Raw genomic sequence first — 26332 nt, forward strand, 5'->3', positions numbered from 1 at the left:
CATATATGAAAGGAAGAATGTTTTGTAACCACTTCTGTGACATTAGAATCAGCCTTTAGATGTATAAAATGTACCACATGCCATTATACTCCCAGAAATATTGGGGGGGGGGGGGGGGGGGCACTCATTGCTCTGTCATGACGAGGGATTTCTGGAGTGTCTGTAGCTGCCTCCCAGGCACCCCTCCCACACGCTCCCCTAAATGGGAGTGGGTGAGTTTTTAAAAAAAGGGGCTGGACTCCCCTTAATTTGCTGCAAGCTTACAATGGTTTGGATCTGAGTCTCATGAGAGCCAGAACACTAACATTTTGGCAAAGCTCTGCTGCTGCTGCTGCTGCTGCTGCTGGTGTCACCATTGGGTGCCCACTGACCTACAGACTCAACTAACACCCAACCCTGGACAGAGGACACCCAGGTTATGGAACCAAACTAACTGGATGAAGAATCTCTCATCTTCCCTGTTTGCACTTCTCTGAATTTCCTCACTGCCAGGAGAGCTTTATATATATATATAGCTGAACACGTTGGAGTCCTAAGTCAGCAACATTGTGAGTTATGCATACTTGAGTGTCAAAACATGCATGTTAAAGCTTGTTCTCTGAGTATGTGCAGGTTTTTTTCTTTTGGGGGAAGGTATTAAAATGTGTCTGGGACTTTTTTTATCCATCTCTGTATTCTCTTTATCTCTCAGGGAAGTCATGGTCCCCTCGCTGCACTGGGTCCTGCTACTGTGGGGACTTCAAGGTCTTTGGGCACAGGACTATGAAGAAGACTATGAGGAAGAGGTGGTGACCACCAAGAAGAAGAGCAGACTAAATCCATCCAATGTCATACCTCAAAATGGCAAATGTAAGTCTTTTTTTTATTTATTTTGTAATATCTTTTCCACTGATGCTCTTACTCTTAAAGTGGTGTGGAATTTGTGCAGGTGCCACATCTTTAGCTTTTCACAAGGAAAAGAAAAGCTGCTGCCACAGGTGTACAAAAAAAACAGAACATGATACTCAACAAGGACATCGCTGGAGGATGCAATCCACTTGGATTGATCATATCTCCCGGGCTCCTCAGAGCCATCCATCTCCTGTGTGACCGCTCAGTGCTCCGTTACCCAAATGTTTTATTCGCTCAGAATCCTGTTTTGCCCGGGGCGCATTCTCCCTGTGACATGTTTCCTTGAAGATTAATGTGATTTATCCCCAGCCCACATCAGATCCGTGACCTCCTCCCATTGCCAAAGGTTGGTGTAGCAAGTTGAGTTGGCTTTATATCCTCTTCAAAGAAAACGATACGCCACATTCATGAACGTATCACACTTTTCCTGAAAAAAGGCATCAGCCTATGGAGGCAAAACAGTCAGTAAATCACGTGTACCCCTCCTGAAGGCTCCACAGATAAAGATTTCTCTCTCGCTCATGAAACCCATTTGACTGGGATGTCTTAGATCTTTATGTTTGGCTGCATATGAAAGTCTTCTTGGCGTGTGACACATACCAACTACATCTTGTTTAGCCATAGCGGAATGCATCTTTTGCTCTGTCGATATGAAAGTAATAAATGTTAAATCTTGATTGAAAAGGTCAAGACATCATGTGCAGTTAACTTGGTGGTTTGTTTTGAAGCATTAACAGCTATCATCTAATCGTGAAATACCAAATTTGCAGGGCTCAACATTAATGTAAATTTTTGCCCAGTCCAGCAACCCCCGTTTTAACTGCCTCGCCCTCAAACTTGCGGCAAAACTGTGTGGTTTATAGTTGGAGTTTCACGCCACACAAAAACTGTTTCCAAGCTAATGCTCGCTTTTGCTTCGGCTCATAAATTTTGTCTTTACCCGCCACCATTTTCTCACGAGTGCCCGGTCGGTACTGAGCATGTGTAACCCTAAACAGAGACGAGAAGGAAGCAAGATGGCTCACTCCTTAGCTACTTCCATCGTCAGCTCCAGAAGAAAAATGTCCGTTAATTCTTTTTTTTCAGGCTTTATGCTAAGCGAAGCTAACAAGCATACAAGAATGACAAACTATAGCTTTGATTCTTACCTTCTTTAATAAATCTCTTCCATTTCAGCTGTCATAAGCGAAGAATGCAATTTGGAGTTAGCCTTTCTGATCGACAGCTCAGAGAGCGCCAAGGACAACCATGCCCAGGAGAAGCAATTCGCCACGGACGTGATGGACCGGCTGCAGAACCTCCGGATGCAGACGGGCCGGGGCCTCAGCTCCCGGGCAGCCCTCCTTCAGTACAGCAGCCATGTCATCATAGAGCAGACCTTCAAGCAGTGGAAGGGCATCGATGACTTCAAGGCCCGAATCGCTCCCATCGTGTACATCGGTCACGGCACCTACACCACCTTCGCCATCACCAACCTCACCCGTATTTACCTGGAGGAGTCGGACCCCAGCAGCATCAAGGTGGCCGTTCTGCTCTTCGACGGCATCTCGCACCCCAGGAACCCAGACATATTTTCAGCCGTGGCTGACGCCAAGAACCAGGGCGTCCGCTTCTTCACCGTAGGCATCACACCTGAAGCCAACGTGGCCGCCAATATAGCGACGTTGCGGCTAATTGCTAGCTCCCCAGCGTCACGCTACCTTCACAACCTGCAGGACAGAGGCGTTGTGGATAAATTCATCAAAGAGATTGTGAGTAAAAAATATATACTCATTTTGCTTTGCTTTGGTAATCAAAGTCTACTTTTTGATTTTATGCATGATTAGGTCATTTCGGATAAAATGAAATAGCGCATTGTTGCTTTTACAAATCAAATGTTAAATTTAAAAACAACAAAACTATTGTCTCTTTGTTTAACAAAAGCATTATGGTCTTGCTAGATTATTTCATATTCATGGTAGTTATATATACAAATTTACATTTCAGTTTTTTTCCCATAAGGCTGAAGATCTTTCTCATTTACAAAAAACACTTGCAAGAATGTGTAAATTGCATAAATGTTTGATAATCGTTTATTCCCGGGAATGTCTGCCTGGTGGAAACTTCAAAAATCCATTATGCAGAGTGATTTTTGCCAAATTAATGAAACGTTAGCGTCTCTTACGTCTTTGACACCACCCACTCCTTTATTTCTTGTCTTGATGCATCCCTGATATACACCTGCTACCTGCTGCCATAGTAACAGGTCTGCTGTCATCACCTAAGTCATCACTGTAAAATGAAATGCACTCATTACATCCACCCAGTTGGCCGAAAACGGCGAAATTCCTCTTCGACAGCCACGTATTAAGTCAAGTCAATTTGTCTTTATTTCCAGTTTTTTATTTATTTGGGGTACTTTTAAAAAACATTAATTTCCAAGATAATTAGAAAGTGTGCTGCAAGGCAACATCCTGCAAACACAACCGGGCTGCTGGCTGTAACATATGCTCCGCATTAAAACTCTTTGTGGGGAAGTCGGGTGCAGCAAGAGCAGGAGCACAACAAGAACATGCTTGCACGCAACATCATTCAACCAGCTCCTCAAACACCACCTCAAACTCTCTGTTGACACAGGTGGTACATATCTAAATATTATAAGGGGGGGGGGGGACTTTATTGAAAATGTGCACTCCGGCTCCTACAATATTGGACCTGACAGCCTCCAATACTGCCGGCATGCAAGAGCCCGGCAGCAGCAGCCGGGCCACAACCAGACTTTCATCCCAATGGCATACATAGGCAGCATCTGTATGTCATAAGCATGTGCCTCCGTCTCAGCTGAGACACTGTCTTTAATCTTCAGTCTCAGCATCAGACTGCGTCGCCCCGTCGTCTATGACCGTCTGTGTAGTCTTCTCCCTACTACGGAGGCTATTTCACTGGTCAATGCATGTGGTTTGGGTTTAGTCTCGTGGAATTTCCGCCATTTCCCCTTGTGCAGAGAATGAGGTTAGCTTTGAAGAGAAAAAGCGACCCGTGGGGTGAAAAACGAGGCCGTCTGTTACAAGAGGAAACACAGAGTCCACTCACAGAATCAGGTGGAGGAGGTCATCTGTCAAACTGAACCCAGGCCAGCTGAGAACAAGTTTAATTGGGCGTTTGAGTAGCAGGTGTTTGTGGCTCCACACTTTTCCTACGATGTAACTCAGAGACCAGAATTAACAGCTTACCTCAGGTTTTGACTGTTTTACAAGATCTCTTGTCTGTAAATGTGTGCTGGTTGGATATAAATTAACCATATGCAGACAACATCTTGACATTATTGTTTCTTGCTCCACAGACGGCGCTGGCAGATGAAGGGGTAAGTCTCCAGAATTCGGTCTTTCCGCACATTTCCTGATTTGTGTCCCCAAAATGGCCGGTCTGACTCTTGTTTCCCTGTGTTTGTAGTGTCCTCTGGCCCAGAGCAAGTGTGCGTGTGACAAGGGTGAGAGGGGAGCCAGCGGCCCTCCTGTAAGTACCCATCCGACCCAGCATTGGCCTATGGAGCCCCAAAGTGTTCATTATTAAATAGTTAAATAAGTCATCATAACTATGAAGTCATTATCTTTTTAGTTTTCATTTAAATTTAATTAAAATTTCAGCCAATCACAGGCCCCCTGCCTCTTAAGCTGGCAAGCTCAACAACTGCGCAAATTTAGCCAGTTAGCATCAGTTCACAGGCACAGAAACTGACGTCTCCTTTCATTTATTAAGCTTAACAAGGCTGCTACAGCTAGCTACCTAGCAGGCTATCTAGCTTAGCTAGGCGGGATTGGGAACTTGGTTTAGAACTAAGCAGTTTCCTCATCAGTGTTTCTAAAGGTGTGTGCAAAAAGAGCGAGAGACACAACTCTGTGAGGAGTAAAATGTTAGGCGGTCTTTCTTGTTTTTGTTGCTCTACCCAGCAGGTGCTAACTAACACGGCTAACACCCTCCACACTCTTCAAGCCTAGCTTGTTAGCCAGCTAGGTAAGTTGCTTTAGCAGCCTAAACAATGGGAGAGGTTTAGTTACTGTGTCTGTGTGCTGTGTATTCAGTGTACTGTTGTCATGATTCATTATTTAATATCAAACTCTTTGGGAGTCCATATTGGCCGTCCTCTGCTACATACAATAAGATTAAGACTCTGCTTTTGAAAACCACTTGTGTTCTCTTTCGCTATCCCTAAATAACCATCATGCCCAGGCCAGCTCGTTTTGGAAAGTCGTAAATGACAACACAGCTGACAAAAGCCCCCTTGATGCTAACAGCCTACATAATTGCTGGGTTTTGGGGGGTGTTTAGTGAATCATGCTGTTTTGAGAATCTCTGTTTCCCTGCAGCAGTGAGAGTAAAGCAGTAAAGTAAATACCGTACATTCCTCTAACAGTACATTAACAACAGGCCTAAACAGATATTTACATGGGAAATCAGTAAGATCATGTCTGTCGAGAGAACCCTGCCGCGCGGCTGGGGACACATGGGTAAGATGTTACATGCAGGACTTTCTTCGCCTGCCAAAGCCATGTCGAGATGTGGGCGCTCCTTTTATTACAGACAATCAGCCGCAATTAGACGTAGCGGTTTCGCTTTGATGTATTTTCACAGGATGAGAACAGAGCAATTACCCTGTTAAATTTAATGCTCCGAACAAAAGCTGTTTCACATCACTGGCAGCAGGCGCACACTGGCGGAAGCAGTGTGTACAGATAGAGGCATACAGACAGGGAGATGCTTGAAAGATAAGAGCATACACAGTCCACAGCACAAACTGCATGAAAACGGAGAGAAGAGCCAGACAGTTGTTCAGGGTAAGTCCTCTCACACACAGACAACTTGAAGTCCCCACTGACTCATCCGCTGCCAGATACAATGGCCTTTATTCATGCTGCACTTCAAACATGTTGCTTCCATGAGGCCTATAAGATCAGAAGGAAGATGGCCGTCATCTGTCGTTCTACTGGCGGATAACAAAATCATTGCCAAACTTGGAGGAATAATTTTGACATTTTGGGAAATGCATCTTGCTAAGAGCTAGATGAGAAGATTCATGGTGTATATGAAGCTAGAGCCAGCTGGCAGTTTGCTTAACTTAGCATAAAGACTGGAAACATTGTGGGGATCACGAAGGGGATCAAATCAGCCAACTAGCACCTCAAAGGCCAATTGACAAGTTAAGCTTCCTGTTTCCCTCTGCTTCCTGTTTTTATGCTAAGCTAAGCTAACAGGCTGCAGCCTGATATTTAATGGACATATGAGAGTCATATCTTCTCATCTACATTTTTGTGATCAGTCCCAAACAAGATCATTAGTTAACCTTCAAAATAAGACTTTTTTATGTATTGTCTTTATTCAACAGATACTCTTCATTCGGATGATCTCATCTCGCTGATTGTCCTGGAAGCTATATAGATGACGTTGTCACGCTTTTCCTTTAAAGTAGTCTATGCTGCACCCCCATCCCTCTGAAGCTCTCCTGATTTATTTCCAAGTCATTATTACACACGTGTTCTGCCTAATGGTGTTTCCATGACTTTCTCTTCAGGGCAAGAAGGGTCGTCCTGGAGAAGACGGAAACCCCGGCTCAAAAGGACACAAGGTGCTACTACCTACTCATTTAACCATCAGTTGTTTATTATTAAATTTGCAATACACAAAGATATTGCCAGTTCAAGATATTGCTGGGGCAAGCCAAGAGCTTTTTCCCTGTTCAACTAAAATCCCTCTTTCCTTTAGGGTGAGGGTGGGCTCAGTGGACTTCCGGGTCGGGAAGGATCAGAGGTGAGCTGAGGGCCTTAGATCAGGTTGTTAAGATTCTTCTTTCAATCTCTCACATTACTCATTGCTCTTAAAGGAAAAGAGACAAGTCTTGTTCTGCGTTCAATGTGCCAGTGTTTTTGTTGTTGCCCGTGTCTTTGTGACTTAACAACAATGTTTTGTACACACAGGGAAAGTCGGGATACAAAGGAGAGCAGGTAGAGTATGGATTCTGTCTATGTATATGCCCCCATGGTTTGTTAAAGTATCGGGTTCCCACACTCATGGAAAATCTGCAATAGTGAGATACTCTGGAGAATTATGTTTTCCAGACCTGATTAAGTGCCTTGAAAGGTAACATGCAAAGAGAAGACTTTGGAAATATCGCAGCATTTTTTTCTCCTCTTTTCATCTGTGTTCAATGTCAAGCCTGTCCGCAAGTATCTTGAGTTACTTTTCTTTTAAAGGAATTTAATTACGTAAATCCCATGTCATCAGTTGTGGCACGCCAGCAGCTGGGATATTAAAACCCATTATTCCAAAAATAAATTTCTCCTAAATGAAACTTGAATTTATACAAAATGGAAACAAAATGCTATGCTAAGGACTTCACTTAACTGCTTTTTCCTTCTCTTACAGGGAGAGAGAGGGGAGTGTGGCACACCTGGAATTAAGGGAGACAGAGTATGTTGCCCTTTAATGTTTTAAGAACTTAAGACCTCTTTAAGGTGAAGTATTGCTTAGGATCACCATTGATCATGAATTTTAAGCAACTCCTATTTTCTAGGGTCCTGAAGGTACCATTGGCCCAAGAGGAAATCGTGGACTTCAGGTGAAATCGCCCATTCTTTTTTCTATCATAGAATCCAATGAACCCTTTGCTGAGCCCCATGCCCCATTAGTCATTGCTGCTACATCTGCCACCATTCTAGCATGGCACATATGCATTTTACAATGATACAGATGTACCACTCTGAATCTATAGTGATTTTCGAAACAATGCGTCTTAGATTTTTGTCTTCTGAAATGAAAACTCTCACGAGACAATTTGATCAGCTTTAGCTAGCTAGCTAATTAACACTAGCTCCACTAACGTTACACATTACACTCTGATATAGTAGTATTAGCATCTTAGCTCCATCTCAGTGGGTGTTCCTGTTCTGAAAATTAATTTTTCAAATGTAACTTGTAACTCCACAAATAATGTGGTAAGCTAATGATGTGCTCCTTTGCCTTGGGGTAACACCAGGTTATTAGTACAAGTAATAGGCTAGTTAGACAGGCATGCTAGCATTAGTTAAGTTATAGCACAAAAACATGGAGCTAGGCAGATCTAAAAGAAATACACCACCCTCCATACACAGATGCATAGAGTATATCTACAGCCCTTTTAGACACTGCTTCAACATGTGGACGAATCCAAAGTTTGACATGCCTAGGTATGGTTGCTAAGCTATGATTGGACAATCATTGATCAGTGGACGCGTTTAGCGTGCCATTTTCATTTCAACCATGTCATATTCAGGATCTGTCTGATCCTTTATAATCTAAATTAACTGCTACTTTATAACACCCATGTGTAACCCTCACATATCTATCCACAATTCAGGGTACGCTTGGGCCACCTGGCGATAACGGACCTGAAGGTGCAATGGGTAAAAAAGTAAGTATTCCTCAGTCTTGATGCCTTTGAAATCACGTTTGCCACGCTTGAACCAAACCGTTGAAATCTGGGAAGTGTTCAAGTACAAAAGGAAACTCAGAAAGAAGTAAATCAAACGTCCTCCCCTCCGACTTGTCCATCCTTTACACTTGAGTGAATTCCCTTTGTGCCGAAGACTGGCCTTTCCCCTTTTCCAAAACCAGATGCATATCTGAAGGAAACAGGGTTTTATGTTTTTATCCAGTCTGGTTTGAATTAAGTCTCTTTCATAGTTGTATGAAAGGGGAGTCCATGTCCGCGGATTCATCAGCACAAAGATAATGAACAACCCTGTTACCTGTGGACTGGCAGAGGTGAAAAGTTAAATGTGTTGCAGCATGTGGAAGAATATAAAGTGAGAAAACACATGTGACGTAATGAAGGGTTTTCTCTGTTCCTGAGGGTTTTCTCAGAGTACGGCTGCATTCTGGAAGTTGACATTTAAAACCATTTATCACAGGTATAACTAACATCACAAATGTCAAGTAGCCCTACAAACTGATCGGATGACCAAAGATTTGAACACTTGTTTGTGAGTTATGAGCCATCACCAGTGGAACATTTGAAACCCCTCTTTAGTAACCTCATCTGTTATTACCTTGTCAGCCTATTTGTCCGTTCCTACTTTTTAAGCCCCTTTCTCGTGTTTTATAGCTGCCAATTCTGTCATGAGCCCTCACTCCCCACCAAGTGTTCCCTCCTTAATTATTTTTGGAAGAATGTTCACGCTGATTGTCTGGCTGTCATTCTATATCACCTGAATGGCAGACTAATGTCTGGCTTTAAACATTGTCCCAACTTGCTTGAAAGGGCAAGGGAAATGAAAAAAAAGTGCCGGTATGCGCCTGCTAACATTTCCACACCCTCTTCACGCCTCTCGCGTGCCTTCATGCTGCACACTATTGCCGTGATTTACGGCCTCTGAGTGAATAATTACATTCTTTAAGAATAGAGTCCTGACTGGAGGAATGAAGGTTGCCCCATAGTACATGTCTTAACCCCCTTTTTAAAAGAGCGATATATTAGGAAAGCCAAGACTGGTTTGCTGGTTTTGGTCATCCGCAAACCTGGACAGCTCTACTGGTATCCCATCATGTCAAAGTGAGGCTTTAAACCCAGAAATGAGACTACCAAAGCGGTGTGTTTATGCATGTGTTTGTGCACTTGCACATGTCTTTCACTGCCTGTCTTTTTTATAGGGGGAAAGGGGACTTTCTGGGCCATCTGGAATCCAAGGGGAAACAGGGATCGGCCTTCCGGGGCCCAAGGTAAAGTCTGACTCCATATTGTTTTGGAAAAGTCATGAGTCTATAATAATCCACCTGTGTCTCACCTTGTTCGTGCACTCATCACACCCCCTTACGCTCCACAGGGTGATGTCGGTTACCAGGGTCAAACAGGGCCTCCTGGTCCTCGAGGAGTTGGCGAGCATGGACCACCGGTGAGTAAGAAGCACACACACCTCATACATTAATGGACCCTCCGCTAAACCCCAGCACCCGGTTACTGATGCTACTGTATACCTGTCAAGCTTTCCATTCTAGCACGGCACAAATGCAGTTTATAATAATAACATGGAAGATCTATCATCAAAATTCATTGTCATCTTTGATTTAGTCCTGAGCAGAGATTATTCTAACCTAATCTAACCTGTCATCCCAAAAACTAATTTAGTTATTAAATGATATGAGCAATAATATGATCCTTGGCTTTGGCCATTGATGGATTACTGAACTATGGAGCTTTTATCCTATCTTTATCCAAGAGCGTGGCCTTTCAATTTGATAGCATGACTCATTGATTTCTACTTCAGATTTTCCCTCAAAACCTTGTCCTCGCGCTCAAATAGCTCGTGCTTGGATTTGCTCTGCTTCTGCTTAAACTGTATGTTTGCACTCAGATATATTGTTGCTTGCACAGATTTCCTGCAATCCAGTTTCAGCCCTTCTCCTCACACTCACATTTTTTTGTGCAACAACCCTGTCAAAATTCCCCATCCAGTAGGATGCCAGGTGTAGTGTTGAGCAATTACATGATCCCTGCCTCGTTGCCTTCAATCTTACAAAGTGTCACTCAAAAGAGACACTTTCCGAACAGGTAGGGACTCAGGTAGGGCATGCTAACTCTTTTAGCTCACTTTAGAGCAGACAAACACTCTTTTGCTGTTGTGTTTGGTTTTGGAAAGGTTAGTGCCCAGTTAAGGTTGCTATGATTGAACAGTCACCGTTCATTCAGCAAATGGTCAGTTGTTAAAGAGGTGAATTTTCAGTGATCATTTACATCGTTTTGTTTTACTCAGGGGCCTCAAGGGCCACAGGGAGTCCAAGGAGAGAGAGGACAGATAGGAGAAGGTCTCCCTGGACCAAAGGTGAGTTTGTGTCTTCTATCTGGCTGTTGGGGCTCACAGTTTTTCTTGGCACATCTGCACTCGAACCAGTTGAAAGGTTTGAACCTTTTGACCCGATTTCATGCATTCACTTTCAATTCATCCACCTACCCTGACCTGCTCAAAGGCCCCGTCTGGCCTCCAGATTCCAAAGTGTAATGATAGGGCATTGACAATGTGAATGATTGCAAGAGATGATAACGCAACACAGAAGTTCCATGACTTCACACACAGCTACGGCTCTCAATTACCTCATGGTGCGATCCGCTCCATTGATCCACTGAGAACATGCCGGTGCAGAGCAGCAGCTGCAGCGATGGTGCAGGAAAATAGCCAGGACACCATGTGACGTGACGGAGTGAGTGACTCATTGAGAAAGGAAAGAATGAGTCTGTTCCTGTGTCTGTCTCCCCTCAGGATGCACAGACACAGGCATTCACGAACACACACATAGAGGTGCACACACACACTTAGAAATCCAAACATTTGATACATTCCTTGCCATGGCTTATTCCATTTTCTTTTCTTTATTGACTCAGTTCATCATAGTCTGTTATTTTTATATCTTAAAAAGTAGTAGCTTGTATTTTTCCTGTGAATGTGGCTTCTCTTTGTGACCTGAGGTGCAGTTGCCGTAATACAGATCTAACATTAGACAGACATCCTCAAAATGTATAATTTTAAAGCCTAAAAGATAAATGCATTCCGCTTTTTTCCAACAGAATTCCACAGATAAATGAATAAATAAAATGTGAAAAATAATTTAAGACCTCAGCCCACAGTTACAGAGTAAATATATGTGACCTTATGCCTCCGTGCCGGTGACATTATGTTTCCGGGGCTGTCTGTCTGTTAATAAATTGGTGTCAAATATGTAAAAATCAAGAAATAATTAGCTATGATTCCTTGATTTGTTAATGTTACGTAAGGACATTATAACATAACATCTGCCCCAGTACCGTGTCAGCTCTATTAAGTGAGCAAACCGCTCCCCAATCAACACCAGACCAAACCCCTTTGTTGTTTTGATAAATGCAGACAGTCGGCCTTAATTAAAGGTGATTAAGTTAATGGAATGTTTTTCGGTAACCACAAATGTCATCACTTTTTGGCTTCAGTATTGAACAACACTAGTGTGCCTTTACATCAGAAGGCTCAGTAACTATAATTCAGGTGAAAATAATACTTTTTAAAATAAAAAATAAAATACTTTTTACCCCACACACACCTTTATCTAATTCATCATTTGTCGACTCTCCAACTAGTTCCCACTCCTGAACAGGAGGCAGTATATCTCGTATCCTTAGATTGGCCTCGGGGGTGCTCGTTTATTCCTCGGCAGGAGATCTGACCGCCGACTCGCAGGTGGCGTTCATGTTCTAAAGGAGCGTTCCTCACATGGCGTGTCTCAACAAGTTCTGGATTCACAGGAGCTCAGCAGCAGTATTACCCCTTTTTTTCCACATCATTAGCGCCTTGGCTTGTGTGCAAAAATGAGATTGCAGAGTTATGATAATAAATCTATGCTTTTTTGACATACAAATGAAGCATTACTATGTTAATCAATGTACTTATGTGCCTGTTACTGTATCTGAAGTCCTTGGATGACCTGGGCATAAGGCAAATGTTCTATTCTCTGAGGAGCAAAACTCATCCACACATTATGCTGCACACTTCATTGTACTCACTGTCAACTTGGCCCTAACTGTATTTCTACTCCGGTTAGAAAAAAATATGAAAAAATAAATAAAACATACGCCCTCTTACAAATGAAAAACTCGGTTTTTGGTTTCGGTAAAATGACAATAGTGATGATAGGCTTAAGAGTTCAAAGACTTATGGCCTGTGGATAAAGCTGTCCCTGAATGTTTGACTTGACAAGAACCCGGATGTTGTGAAACGGTCTCAGTTTTAAACATATGGTTAACGTGGTTAACGAAAAGTACTTTGTTAGGTTTAGGGAAATATCATGAATATAAGTATGATTGTTTCATTAGTACGTTACAAAAATGTTGGTTTCTCTAGGGGACGGTAACAGCAGTCTCCTGCCCACTTCACTACAAGACACACCACTGTACTCCAAGACACGCCCACTTAACGTCAAGACACACCCACTGTACTACAATATACGCCCACCTAACTACAAGACACACCCACTTCACGCCAAGATACGCCCACTTAACTTCAAAACACACCCACTTTACTCCAAGATACTCCCACGTAACTTAAATACACACCCACTGTGCTACAAGATACGCCCACCTAACTACAAGACACACCCACTGTACTGCAAGATACGGCTGCTTCACTACAGGACACACCCACTGTAATACAAGATTCGCCATGTCACTAAATTACCCACCCACTGTACTACAAGACACACTCACTTTACTAACTTATACGCCCACTTCATAACACCACGGAGACTATATTACAAGACACTTACTTATTTCAACCCAAACCTCGATCTTTTCCTAAACCTAAACAAGTAGTTTAGGCGCTGAAACTTAACCAAACTGCAACTGCTTTGAGGTTGTGTCATGTAGTAAGCGTGTCCTGTAGTACCACGCATCCGCAGATAGTCCTAGTTTCAATTAGGAGGAACATAAATTATATTTCTGGGTGGTACAGAGAAGCCTCCCCCCTTCAGGCGAGGAATGTTGAAACAGCCCTCTGATGACAAACTGTGGAGATGCTTTAAATCAGTTTATATGGTAAATGTCAGATGGTGGTAACCAACAGGAAAACCATGTCGGGGTTGAGGGGTCTTTAAAGTCAAATGTGAGACTTGTAATAACTCACAGTGACTTTGAAGAGCATTGTGTTGGTTTCTGTGGTAACAGTCTACTCACAGATGGTGCCAAAACTATCCGACGATGAAATGTCACCGTCTGGATACTGTCTCTGTAAACAGTGCTGTCCATCGACTTCAGTCCATGATTGACATGTAAACATAAACAAGAATTAAAAAGGAATGTTTTTACCCAAGGCTCAATCAGTGAGCACATGTGGCTTCATGTGGATATCAGATTATGCATTTTCTGGCCTTCCCGTTGTCCTTCATGTGCTTTTAAGTTGTCTTTGTTTTCATATATTAACTGCTATTTCAAAAGGCAAGTTGCAATAACTTCTGTCCGTCTCCTCAGGGGGAGCGAGGCTTGGACGGGCCGCGGGGGCTCAGAGGACAGCTGGGCGCCGGAATCAAAGGAGACAAGGTAGAGTGCAAAGCGGCTGTAAATAAGACGCCTTCACACGGACACGAAGGCCGAGGCCCGCTGCGGAAAAAAACCCAGTTGGCAGCGTCTCTCCGCTGAATGCATTCAGCGTGGTGTTATATAGGAGGTCACAGTCTGCAGGTGATGAATCAAGGTTAGAGCCCAGTGTAGGAGGAGTGCAGCTTCACAGTTTTTGGGCTGTGGGAAAGCTACAGCTCTGCACTGGCACGGTCACACAAATACAGAAAGGTACTCTCTCTCTCTCTCTCTCTCTCTCTCTCTCTCTCTCTCTCTCTCTCTCTCTCTCTCTCTCTCTCTCTCTCTCTCTCTCTCTCTCTCTCTCTCAATCAGGATGTGTGCGCAGATCTTCACAGCCATCTGGCAATCCTTTAGGCTATGATGGAGCACAACATGATTTAAACATGTGTAACATGATCCGCGTTCGCTGGAACATTTGGTAATGAATTGAAAACCCCGAAAAAAACTAAGATTTGTTTTCCTGGGAGTTCCTGGCAGAGGTCGTGCTGACAGTTTTACTGTAGCCTGGTGTTGAAGTTCATCACGGATAATTGCAATGTTTTTGTGTTGTAATGACAAACCAGTGCCTACAGGCTTCTCTGCGCATTTACATCAGCGGTTTATGACGTTAATGTTGCATGTGACAGATGAAACGACGCAGGATTTATACGTATGAAAAGGATTTTAGCATCCATTACTAAGCCAAGAGGAAATGCACAGGATCTTGGCAACGACCTCCTGAATATTTGGGTGCTTTCCACATGCAATAAATCATGAAATGTCCTAGTTGGCATCAGAGTGTGATGCCCCGTCATGCTATCGACACTTAACACGCTGTTATCATCATTAACATCCCTTCATCTCTGAACCTGCAGGGGGATTTTGGCCCACCAGGTCTTCCAGGGCCCCTCGGCCTCCCAGGAACAGGAATACAGGGCGAGAAGGCAAGTGCTTGAATGAAATGACTCCCACTTTGGCGGAAACTGCCGTACAATTACACTTTTGCATGTTACTCTTTGATCCCATGAATGTAAATCGTTTTTAGGGACTGTACAGAAAGGATTGGGGTGGGGAAGGGGACCTAACCTTATGTTTCTTATAAATAATTCCAAATATTAGAAATACAGATGGATTAGATAACATGATGTAGCCTTTATATGAAGTCAGTCAGATTGATTGAGGAACAGGAAGTGCAAAAATGCAATTTCTTTAGATTTTCGGACTCATTCCGGCTGCACTCTAGAGCCATAGTTCACCAGTTTACCAGTCCTCTGTAGCTCCCAATCTCTGCTTGAAGCTAGCAGCTACATTAGACCGAACGTCCCCTGGCTAAGTTGCATTGTGGGTAATGTAAGCACCAGATTTTGACAAGGAAGAATGTGTAGTAGTAAAAAGGGATGTTATCTCTGGTTCTGCTTCATCGATATTGATCCTTTTTTTTAACCGTCCATCATGAGATCATCAATGTTATCGGCTAAATTGTTTTGCTTAATATTGCAATGTTTAACTTTTTTTTCTAACAAGCAGACTATGTTAAACGACTAATAACTATAAAGAACCAAGGGCAGTACGTGTTTTTCAAACTTTGACCATCTGTCAATCATTTTCGTACAGTCCCATAGGCGTCCAATTTTGACTTGGTGTTCGTTTTTTATTTTTAATAGATGTCTCTTTTTATTAATGTCTCCATTAATCCTTGTAGGGCGTTGAAGGACCAAGGGGGCCACCAGGTGGCAGAGGCCAACCAGGAGAGGGCTTTCCTGGATCCAAGGTTCGCACATACATCACCATCACCATGTTTTAGTTGTTGTTTTTTAAAGTAGGAGTAATATTCTTTCAAAGCTACACGTCAAAGTGTATAATAAGATCAAGATTAAGTTGCCGTTGTCTGGTCTCACACAGGGGGACCAAGGCTTGCCGGGCGAGGTTGGCGCCCCAGGAGAGAGAGGGGCCGGAGACGCTGGAGCTAAGGTAAGTAAAAACTCACATCAGCAGCAAACATTTATACTTTTACAGTGCTTCAATTTACCAGACACACATCCACGAATCTGTCCTCAGGGTGAGCCAGGATCAACGGGGCTGTCTGGTTTGCCGGGTCTGCCGGGGGAGGATGGAGCCCCTGGACAGAAGGTAGCTTAAATCCCCATCCTACTGTATCTACATGTGTCTGTTTCCTCCGATATCAAACCAGTGAAAGTAATACAAAAAGTGTATGTTTGTGTCTTTAGGGTGAGCCAGGACCTGTAGGTTTCAGGGGGTCAGAGGGGGCACCTGGAATCGGCACCCAGGGTGAAAAGGTAAAAGAAAAGTGACACTTCCTGCTTACTTTTTTGCATGTCTTGGACTTTGCTGACCTTTATATAATGAGGAACGTCACAGCTGCTATCAGATTAGTAAATGTATTCCCAATGTGATCTTTAAGGGTGACCAAGGCCAAAGAGGAATAAGGGGCTTGACGGGTCCACCTGGCATTGCCGGACCTTCCGGACCAAAGGTGAGAATCTGTTGAGCTTGATTAGCTATTAAATAAGTCAATATTTTTTGCGTGTGAAACTCTGTCCCTGCCCTGCTAGAAGGGTATTAATGGTGAGAAAAGATGTGAGTTAATGATTTCAACCACTTGTCTTGCATTAATCTTCTTCAGGGAGAACCAGGGACACAAGGAAGGGGGGGTTTACCCGGTCCACCGGGCCGCTTCGTCTCCGGGCCCAAGGTAACTGCTCCCAGATAGTGATTGGGATTGTTCCAAATGTTGATAAAAGTTTTTCATGATCTCCATACTCCTCACTTCAAGAGAAGGACAATTGTTTCTTCAAATAGTTTACAATAATGCGGAAGAACCTCTTGGCACTAGCGACTGTTTCTAGTTAACATGTTTCCTTTCTTATTTTAAATTGGGCATTGTTCACATTTGAGTTTGCTTGCTAGCAATCTTCTTTTTTCTTCACTGTCTTCGCGGTAACATTGCTGGTCTTTTTTGCGCATTTATAGAATGCATCATGTTTTATAATCTCCTCACAGGTTTTGTATAACTTGTACAATATTTTCCTTCATCTAGAATTAAGAGTTGATTAGTGCTAACGTGTGTTCTAGGGGGATCTTGGCCCAAGTGGTCTTCCTGGTCCGATTGGCGAGACTGGCTACGGACTTCCTGGTCCAAAGGTAACACTCATTCTAAACCTCTATTCGAAAACACAACAGTTTGTTACTCACGTCTTGGATATCTGCCTGTTAACACACACCTAAAGCACGCTGTCGTAGCTGAACAGTCTGTTTGGAAAGTCAATCATGTGAATGTAATGATTCTGCCAAGAATCCAAGAAGATTATATCCCAGCATCCAGAGAGGACGGAGACGATGGCAGCGGGGAAAAACGGGATGCATTCATCCTGCTGTGCTGTCCTTGCGCCAACATGTATTGCACAAAACAGAAGGATGGGGAGCAGCAGAAAGCACATGTTTCCTTTGCTTTTAACATCTATCTGTGAATCACTTTGTATCCTTTGCCTGAATGGAATATTTGTCTGCCGTAGGGGGACCGTGGAGATTCAGGCCCAGCGGGTCCATTCGGTCCCAAAGGAGACGGCTATCCCGGCCCCTTGGTGAGGAACTGATTTAGAGACTGACGTGCCCATTTGTCCCCTCATAAATCTGTTCATTCATACCATCCATCCACACATTACATTCTGTCGTCTATCCATCTGTCTTTTACCTGTCTTATTCCACCCATCAGTTCCAGCCATATATCCACATTTATTACCAGAAGTTACAGTACCTGACCCTCATAAACCTCTACCTTAATTAAGAACATAGCAAGGAGACACAGTAGGCGAATCAGGGGCCAATACAGAGCAAAGGAATTGCATCTGGGCTAGTAGGGGTATATGTCGTTACTATGGAAGACATTTAAAGGAACAGTTCATCATTTTGGGGAATAGGTTTAGTTCCATGTTTTTTTTTTTTGCCAAGAGATAGATGAGAAGATTGATACAGCTCTCGTGTCTGTACTTTAAATGTGACGCTCCAGCCAGGAGAGACAGTTAGCTTAACTTAGCATACAAACTGGAAACAGCTAGCATGGCTCTGTCGAATGTAACAGAATCTGCGTACCAGCAACTTTAAAGCTCACTTCACCCTTTATATTGAACAAACAATTATTTTAACTCTGCTCGTAATCAGTACGAGGCCAGAGGTAGGTTTACAGTGGTAACAGAAACTATTGTTCACAAAATCACATTGACAGCTCACTAATAAACACAGTATATCTTTCTGTTTAATCCGTATACAGACTGCAACACAAAGACAACAGCTTCCCAGTTTCCTAGCAAAATGTCAAATGATTCCTTCCATCATTTCACCATCTCTGAGTGTATTCTACCTCCATGTGCTGTGTTGTTTAGGGCCCTCCTGGTCTGCCTGGACTTTCAGGAGAACCTGGCCAGGAAGGACTGGGCATCCCCGGACCAAAGGTGAGAACTTGGACCCGTCAGATCCCCCAAAAAATGTTTGTCAAGTAAGTGCATGTCGGTGGCAAATGAGAAGAGCGTTACAGCGTGATGTAATATGATACAGATGAATTTAGTCGAGTAATGCTTCTCGTTATGACTTCTGCAAAATGAACCTCTGCTGTGAAAACTGAGCCAAAGCAAACGTCCGATACTGTAAGTTTTGTAAACTAGTTTCAGAGCTATGTGTGAATCCGCACTGAAGATAGGTGTAAGTATTTCCCCAGTTTGAGGAAACTAATTAAAGGAAGCACGATTCTGCTCAGCACGGGAGTCATTTGTTTAATGGATTGTAAATTGCTGTTTATATATCTCCACTGTTTTGTCCTTTGCAGGGGGATGTTGGTTTCCGAGGGTTGCCTGGTTTACCGGGACCTCCGGGCGAAGGCCTCCAAGGACCTCTGGTACTTCATAGCTTCTCAGATTTGACTGTTTCTGCAAACACGAGTCAAGGACAACATTGCGAATTGTTTACTTGCGCAGAAAGCCCGCCGTGATTTCATTTGACATACAGCCAAGTGGATGTGATTGAGTCATATCCTCTGAAGGATTACGGCTTTGCTGTAGTCAAAGAGTTCCAAAAGTAAAGGAGAAAAAAAAGAGTGCTTCGTCTTTTGTGCGAACATGTCGACCACATGGGCCTTATATCCTAAAGGCGGATAGTTAATTTGTTTCAGGGTATTCATCACGATTTTCCCCCACAGCGCTGACACATTGGTGCAGAATGTGAATCTCCACAGACGTATGTGTCTGATGAGAAGCAACACCCATATGTCCCCGAATACCCCATCCAGAGTCCCTGCAGGCTTCAGACTAGTGTTTCTGCAGGTCCGGGCACTGTCACAGTCATGCAGCGTGAGGCAGGATTTAATTGAGGACTCAACTAAAGCCGTCCTGTTGGCAGACTCCAGCCCTTATCCACACTGAGAGAATGGTGGTGTCAGAAATTCATGACTCAGGTTCATGAGATGGGGATAATCCTCACCTTGAAATGCTTTTTCCTAGATATATGACAGGCTGTTTCATGTTGTATCCGTTCAAGAAAGAGGAATCATTGGTTCCACATGTGGGATACATGGCTGGTCTGGCCTGTAACATGTTCGCTCAAGACAAGTTCAGGTTTTATTTATGTGGCAGAAATAAAGTCACAAGGTGCTTTCTATCACAAAAACATGTTTGAAGATTTACAACATTTTTTTTTTGCCTGACAAATACTGATATATATATTTGGTACCGTACAAAAATGCTAATATACTTCAATGCTAAAGATACCTTTTTGTTATATCCTTGTATAAAAGGGTTCGGTAAACGAGTATAAGCTAAATCAAATTAGACAAAAAATTAAATGAAATTATAGACATGAGTGTGAGTGGACATGATTTTACATTTTTTAACTAAATGATCATCATGCTGTATTGAAGAAGCATATAGAAGCCATAATGTGTAAGAGAGGGCCAATGGTGCCTAATGCTTGCGAGGGGAATTAAAAAAATGGAGTCCACCCCAATGTGATGCTCACTGTGTTCTCTGTACTGCAGGGTAACCCTGGGCGGCCTGGCTCTCCAGGGCCAACAGGGCCACCAGGACAAGGAGTCCAAGGACCAAAGGTAGGCAAATGATTGTTGTCCTTCCGATAGAAGTCCATGTGTCTGTAAACTCTATTTGAGAGCTCTACAAGTGCCCCACACATTCAAAGTAGATCGTTCCTGTGTTTGATTCAGGGTGAACAGGGGTCCCAGGGCGTGACAGGGCCAAGGGGGATTCCCGGAGAAGGCTTTGCTGGATCTAAAGTGAGTCGTCATGTTGTGCAGGACTTCTGAATGTGGGTTTGTGTGCACAAGCTGTGATACGTTGTGATCGCTGACATTTTGCCACGTGTGACAGGGGGACCGCGGCTCAGCAGGGGAGAGGGGGCTGAAGGGAATCAAAGGAGAATTGGGAGATTCTGGAACCTCGGGGGAACCTGTGAGTGACCCTCATGATGTCCATTTATTGTGTACTGCTTCGTGAGAATTATGCTCTGATCCTTATCACTCATTTCAGCAAATATTTGTCTGGTAATGGAATTCAGCCACGTTGACATTAATACAACTACTGTGTATTCTTATCTCAGGGCCGACCTGGTGTCAAAGGTGAAGCGGGCCTCACTGTGAGTCTTTCCCTTCTTTTATATACTTCTTCCAGTTAAACTACATTTACTCAAGTCAAAATTTGAGATACTTGTACTTTGCATGAGTATTTCCATTTGATGCTACTTATGCTAGTTTATACTTTTCCACTACATCTCAGAGACAAATACTCAAATACTTTTTTGTGACATTTGTTTGACAGCTTTAGTTACTAGTTACTTTTCAGATGACACTTTTTCATACGCTTCCTGTCCAGTGAAAACCATTTATCTCCAAATGTATTTAATTTTGAATTAGAATCTTCTAATAAACTGGATGATGAAGTGCTCCATGAAAAAAATATTGCTATTTTTACACACGTAAAGGATCTGGATACCTTTTTCTCCGCTGACTTTTGTTTGCCGCTCGTGTTTATTTATACACTCACACTGTGTTGGTGTATTCATTTCAGAGAGAGGACATCATACGGATGATCAAAGAGATCTGCGGTAAAGTATCTTGTGATCTTTGCAATATTTATTTCACCCCTCAATATTGACTTAGCTGCACAGATTGTTATTAGAGAAGATTCCGTTTGTGAATCCGAGCCACGGTCTCATCTTATCTGTAAGTCATTAGATCAGACCTCGTCAAAGTGACATTTCAGCTGTGATCTCATACGATGTGATGTGATTTCAGGATGTGGGATCAAGTGTAAGGAGAGGCCCATGGAGCTGGTCTTCGTCATTGACAGCTCAGAGAGCGTGGGCCCAGAGAACTTTGAGATCATCAAGAACTTTGTCAACGCGCTGGTGGACCGAGTCACAGTGGGCCGCAACGCCACCCGTATTGGCCTGGTGCTGTACAGCCTGGAGGTGAAGCTGGTGTTCAACTTGGCCCGCTACGTCACCAAACAGGACATCAAGCAGGCCATCAGGAACATCCCATACATGGGAGAGGGCACCTACACCGGCACGGCCATCCGTAAAGCCACCCAGGAGGCCTTCTACAGCTCGCGTGTGGGGGTCAGCAAAGTGGCCATCGTGATTACCGACGGGCAGACGGACAAGCGGGAGCCCGTGAAGCTGGACATAGCTGTACGAGAAGCACACGCCACCAACATTGAGATGTTTGCCCTGGGAATCGTGAACACGTCAGACCCAACGCAGGCCGAGTTCATGAGAGAGCTCAATCTAATCGCCTCTGACCCGGACAGCGAGCACATGTTCCTCATCGATGACTTCAACACCCTGCCAGGTTAGAGAGACGCATCTTTGGTGGTGTTTTGGTGTTAAACTACGTCAATACCAGCGCAGGGATACTAGCTTTATATATGTTGGATAAGAAATGTCAGTACACATATTTGGACAGAGCCAGGCTAGGTGTTTCCCCCTGCTTCCAGTCTTTGTGCTAAGCTAAGCTAATCACCTGCTGGCTCTGGCTCCATATCTAGCTTACAGACATCAGAGTGTTATAGATTTTTTCAGCAAGAGCGCAAATAAGCGTATTTCCAGAAAAAGTCAAACTATACCTTCAGTCTTTTGTCAAAGTCAATATTTCATAGTAATTCAGTTGTCAGCAGGGTAAAGAGTACGATTTGCAGATAATTAACTAAAACAAAACTAAAACACAGTTATGATCCTTTAATATCACAAATCTTTGCTATAATATACGCTCAGGCTTAAACCCAGTGTAATTCATCTTGTCCTGAGCATTCTCAACTAGCTAGGAATGTTTTAACATGACTGAGAGTCTACAGTCATGCTAGCAGCTCTGTATCTCAAAGCACAGCTTGGCTAAATGCTAACGTCAGCATGCTAACATGGCGAAAGGAGGTATATTATTCATTCACCATCTTAGTTTAACATGCTAACATTTGCTAATTAGCACTAAAAGTGCAGCTGAGGTCAATGGGAATGTCAATAGTTGTTCAGGTCGTATGCGTTGACCAATGGGCTGTCCTGAACCTAACTACTCAAGGTCAATGCCTCAACCAGCTACTCAGGGCATGTCTTGCCAAGAAAAGCGGTGGAATTTTATAATTGCACGCCAGGATTGAAAACCCACTTCAATCCTTAGAGACAACACACCCTGTACCCTTGACTCCTCTCTGTGTCTTCCTTTCTCAGCGCTGGAATCCAAGCTGGTCAGCCAGTTCTGTGAGGACGAGAACGGAGCACTGATATATAACAGAATAACAAACGGCTACAACGGCAACAAGAATGGCAACTATGCCGTCGGTGGCTATGGGTACCGGCCTGTGACGGAGCAGCAAGTACTGGGCGGCCGTCAGTCCGGCACCAACACTGGCACCAGCACTCACAGCCACGGAGGACGGGTAGAGACCACCCTGCATGGCAGCAAAGGATCCAGCACTGGACATGTACGGAACATATTAGTGTACGTTTATTATAAAAAACATAGTCATAAAACTGTTTAACACGGCTACTTTTGTCACCATCAGGGAGGAGCAGGGCAGCATGTGTTCACAGAGACACGCGGGGACACATTTAACCCCAACACCTCAGTCATCAGAACTCCTACCAGAGAGGACTCCTCCAGTACGCGAGGCTCCTCCTCATCGTCATCGTCTTCTTCTTCTTCTTCAAGAATTATCACATCATCCTCAGGTGTCTCCATACAGCATGAGCCTGCACTGAGGCCAGCTCTCCCTAAAGGTACAGTATATTCTGCTCTTCTACGTTTAGATAGATAATGCATCATTTATTAGCCAGTGCATGCAGAGACACGACACTATTACGTGAGTCACAAAACGGAAAAGTCGTCCAAAACAAACACGCTGATAGTAATTGCAGAGAAACACTATCAACAAAAGAAAACAAGTGAAGATGCTTCCAGTAAATGACTCCTCGGGCGACAGAAATGGAATCAATCATACCTCGCGGTTCCATTAAGATCAAACAAGCCACATTGTTTACATTTCATCATAGCGTCTACATCAGTGTTTTAAATGCATCATTCCTCCGAGCGTTTCAAAACAGTACTTACATTTGATTTTAAAAATAGTTATATTGAATATGAATAACTGTGGTTAAGTGTAAACCAGCTGCTATGTTTAATAGAAATCACTTAAACACCACGAGAGATAATCATATCTGAGGTTTAACTTAAAGACACATGTGGTCCCTTTTAATTTACCCCTCAACCATATTTATCAGATTTCAAATCACTCCACTTATGAGAGCTCCAGGAAGCCAATTTAGGAGTAAAAATGTATTTCGCTGAATTAAGTGAGATCTTTTTTCAATTGACTTACTCTTAAATCTTAACCCACCAGAGGCAAATTTCTGAAGAAAAAATGATGTAAATGTGAAATACATTTACTGAAAAAAAAGAGGAATATTTAAGAGCAGCTGTCCTAATATTGGTGTAAGGTCATAGAATTCAGTCTAAGGGCACATTTGTTCGTTTTATTAATTTATAAAGGTTCAAATCACGTGTCAAACTAATGTAACTGTGTAAGATGTGTTGGAGGATCGTCACTGCAATTTTAAGGTTAGCTGCTATATTTGACACTGCACTAGATTGTAAGGAGACATTACTGTTATTACTGCAGTTATTCTTGCAAAATGTTCTCCACACTAAATTTACGTTTGTATGAGAGTGAAGAAAATTTATTTTAGTGGTAATCAAAAGTTGATTGATCCAATAGTATCTCTATATTCTTTCCTTGGCAGTATTCTGTGGTGTTCCTCTAAATAGCTTAGCTGCTGTTCAACTGAACCTGCTCCACCTAACACAGCAACCAGGAGCTGGTTTCACAAAGACAGACTGTGACTGAGATCAAACTAATAATCAGATTTCAGATGTTTGTGCAGCTGTCTAGATCTCGACTATCTAAAATAGGACTCATTTGCCATGAATTCTGGGTAAATGGAAGACTTTTTTTTCCAAAATATAAAACAGCAACTGTATCAATCAAACTCCTCAGCTCTGTTCACTCCAGCAGGAAATCTTTGTCCTCTGGAAGATTTCAACAGTTAATTCATGAGGAAATGTTTCAGTTCTGCCCCAAACCACGCCAGGTAAACACGTTTAGCTTTGTCAGCACTGTTGCCGTTGTTAGCGCTGTTAGCCGCCACCGTTTCGGCTCAGCCGCCTCCATGTTTGCTTGTGACGTCAGAGGTCAGATTCATCGCCCTTAACACAAGTGAACAATGTTGTGTGATTGGGATCCGCCAATTATTTTTGATGCAGTGCGGATGATTTCATATGCTCATAGGCTGCTTTTTTCCCTGCAGAGACTGTACCCTTGGACCCCCGCTGCGGCCTGATCCTGGACCAGGGCACGTGTCGGGACTATAACATCCGCTGGTACTATGACAAGCAGGCCAACGCCTGCGCCCAGTTCTGGTACGGAGGCTGCAACGGCAACAGGAACCGCTACGACACAGAGGAGGAGTGCAAGAGGACGTGTGTGATCGTCTGATCCCCCGGTACTCTCTCATGACTCATCCCTGCCATATTAATGCATTTATATCACTCACACCTGTCAAATGTTTCTTTCTTCTTCTTTTTTTTTTTTTTTCAATTTCCTTAGCCAAAATGAGGTCATAACGTTTTTATCGGTTCCAAATGTTTCAAAGTCTTGACTCTCTCATATGTTCTCTCTTTCCATTAGGCCGAGTGAAGGCATCTGCCTTACATCAACTATAAATACTTCAAGGAGGGGCAGCTAATACCAGCCATTTTTCCACAGGGTTATGTCAAGTTTCAGCACAGTCCTCAGGCATATACATGTACAGTGATGTTCCGCATCACGGTTACATTTCAGTTTCCATTCTTTGTGCCCCCTCTTGTACGACTTATTGTATACTTACAGTGAAATGGAGCCCAGCTCTGATAGATACCTCCGCTGTTCTGTATTTTTATATCAGCATCTAACGCAGGAGATACTCCACCGCTCCTAATCAGGAATATAGATGAGAACACTAGCTCCGTTTGTCCACTTCCTCAGGGATTCCTGCATCTCTCGGACATGATCGTGTTTTTCATACACAGTCTGCGAGTGCGGCAGAGATTGTGAAAAAGTGGACTGGCCAGTAAAAATGCCTTTTCAAAGACAGAATCATAAATCGCGTCAGTCAGTCAATATGTCATAAAGATAGTGTAGCTATGTTTCTTTACTCAATCACTGTAGGGTGTACAAGTGCATAACCACAAAGAGCCAATAACACACAAATGAAGCCTCTCATCACTTATAATAATAAAATATAGTTTGTTATTCTTTCATATAAAAAAAATGACTGATGCTCTGTAACTTCATGGAATAATTGTGTGTGCTTGAATGTTTTTTTTGTTGTTGTTTTTTTTGATTTTCTGAATGAAAATGTGATATTTTGTGTTTTACATAATTGCATTTCTTTCTTACCACTAACCGTCTGTCTCTGTTCGACAGTAAACTGATGCCCTCTACTGGGTATCATATGCTGATGTCACTGAAGTCGGTACTACAGTGCACTAGACACTAGAACTGTACTTCCATTGTTGAGCAACTGGTTTGTCACTACATTACACAACTGTACTGACTGTATCAATCCATACTGTACTGTTACATGGACATTTGATGTCAAACTTTTTTAATAAATCTGATCCAAACGAATACAGTATGTGCGATGTATCACCTTCATGGTAAGGGACTGCATGAAAATTGTATTTGCTTACAGTTACTCTTTTATTTTGCATGATGACAGAGTTTTATATAAAGCTAGACTAGATTATGATGC

The 26332-nt window shown here is 43.1% G+C and overlaps 1 protein-coding gene across 1 annotated transcript; it reads left to right on the plus strand.

Moving 5' to 3' along the window:
- The first annotated feature begins 362 nt into the window (after positions 1 to 362).
- LOC306715086 (uncharacterized protein) lies at positions 363 to 26193 on the plus strand. Its single transcript, XM_079185317.1, has 36 exons — positions 363 to 548; positions 692 to 849; positions 2068 to 2642; positions 4214 to 4234; positions 4324 to 4386; positions 6440 to 6493; positions 6631 to 6675; positions 6843 to 6869; positions 7291 to 7335; positions 7439 to 7483; positions 8261 to 8314; positions 9553 to 9621; positions 9726 to 9794; positions 10653 to 10721; positions 13886 to 13954; positions 14848 to 14916; positions 15675 to 15743; positions 15875 to 15943; positions 16031 to 16102; positions 16201 to 16269; positions 16395 to 16466; positions 16617 to 16685; positions 17066 to 17134; positions 17506 to 17574; positions 18373 to 18441; positions 18813 to 18881; positions 20016 to 20084; positions 20199 to 20267; positions 20362 to 20442; positions 20591 to 20626; positions 21058 to 21094; positions 21285 to 21842; positions 22715 to 22968; positions 23050 to 23263; positions 24848 to 25042; positions 25228 to 26193. Exons 2-35 carry the CDS (start codon positions 699 to 701, stop codon positions 25033 to 25035), a joined length of 3627 nt encoding a protein of 1208 aa, XP_079041443.1. The 5' UTR covers positions 363 to 548; positions 692 to 698; the 3' UTR covers positions 25036 to 25042; positions 25228 to 26193.
- The last annotated feature ends 139 nt before the right edge of the window (positions 26194 to 26332 follow it).

Source organism: Pholis gunnellus (genome assembly GCF_910591455.1).
Source record: "Pholis gunnellus genome assembly, chromosome: 24".
NCBI lineage: Eukaryota > Metazoa > Chordata > Actinopteri > Perciformes > Pholidae > Pholis > Pholis gunnellus.

Excerpts from the sequence above, each read along its gene's own strand:
- LOC306715086 (XM_079185317.1), top strand. The coding sequence starts at position 699 with ATGGTCCCCTCGCTGCACTGGGTCCTGCTACTGTGGGGACTTCAAGGT. Across the intron at positions 13,955-14,847 it reads CCGGAATCAAAGGAGACAAG|GGGGATTTTGGCCCACCAGG; the intron begins GTAGAGTGCAAA and ends CTGAACCTGCAG. Across the intron at positions 16,467-16,616 it reads CCGGACCTTCCGGACCAAAG|GGAGAACCAGGGACACAAGG; the intron begins GTGAGAATCTGT and ends AATCTTCTTCAG.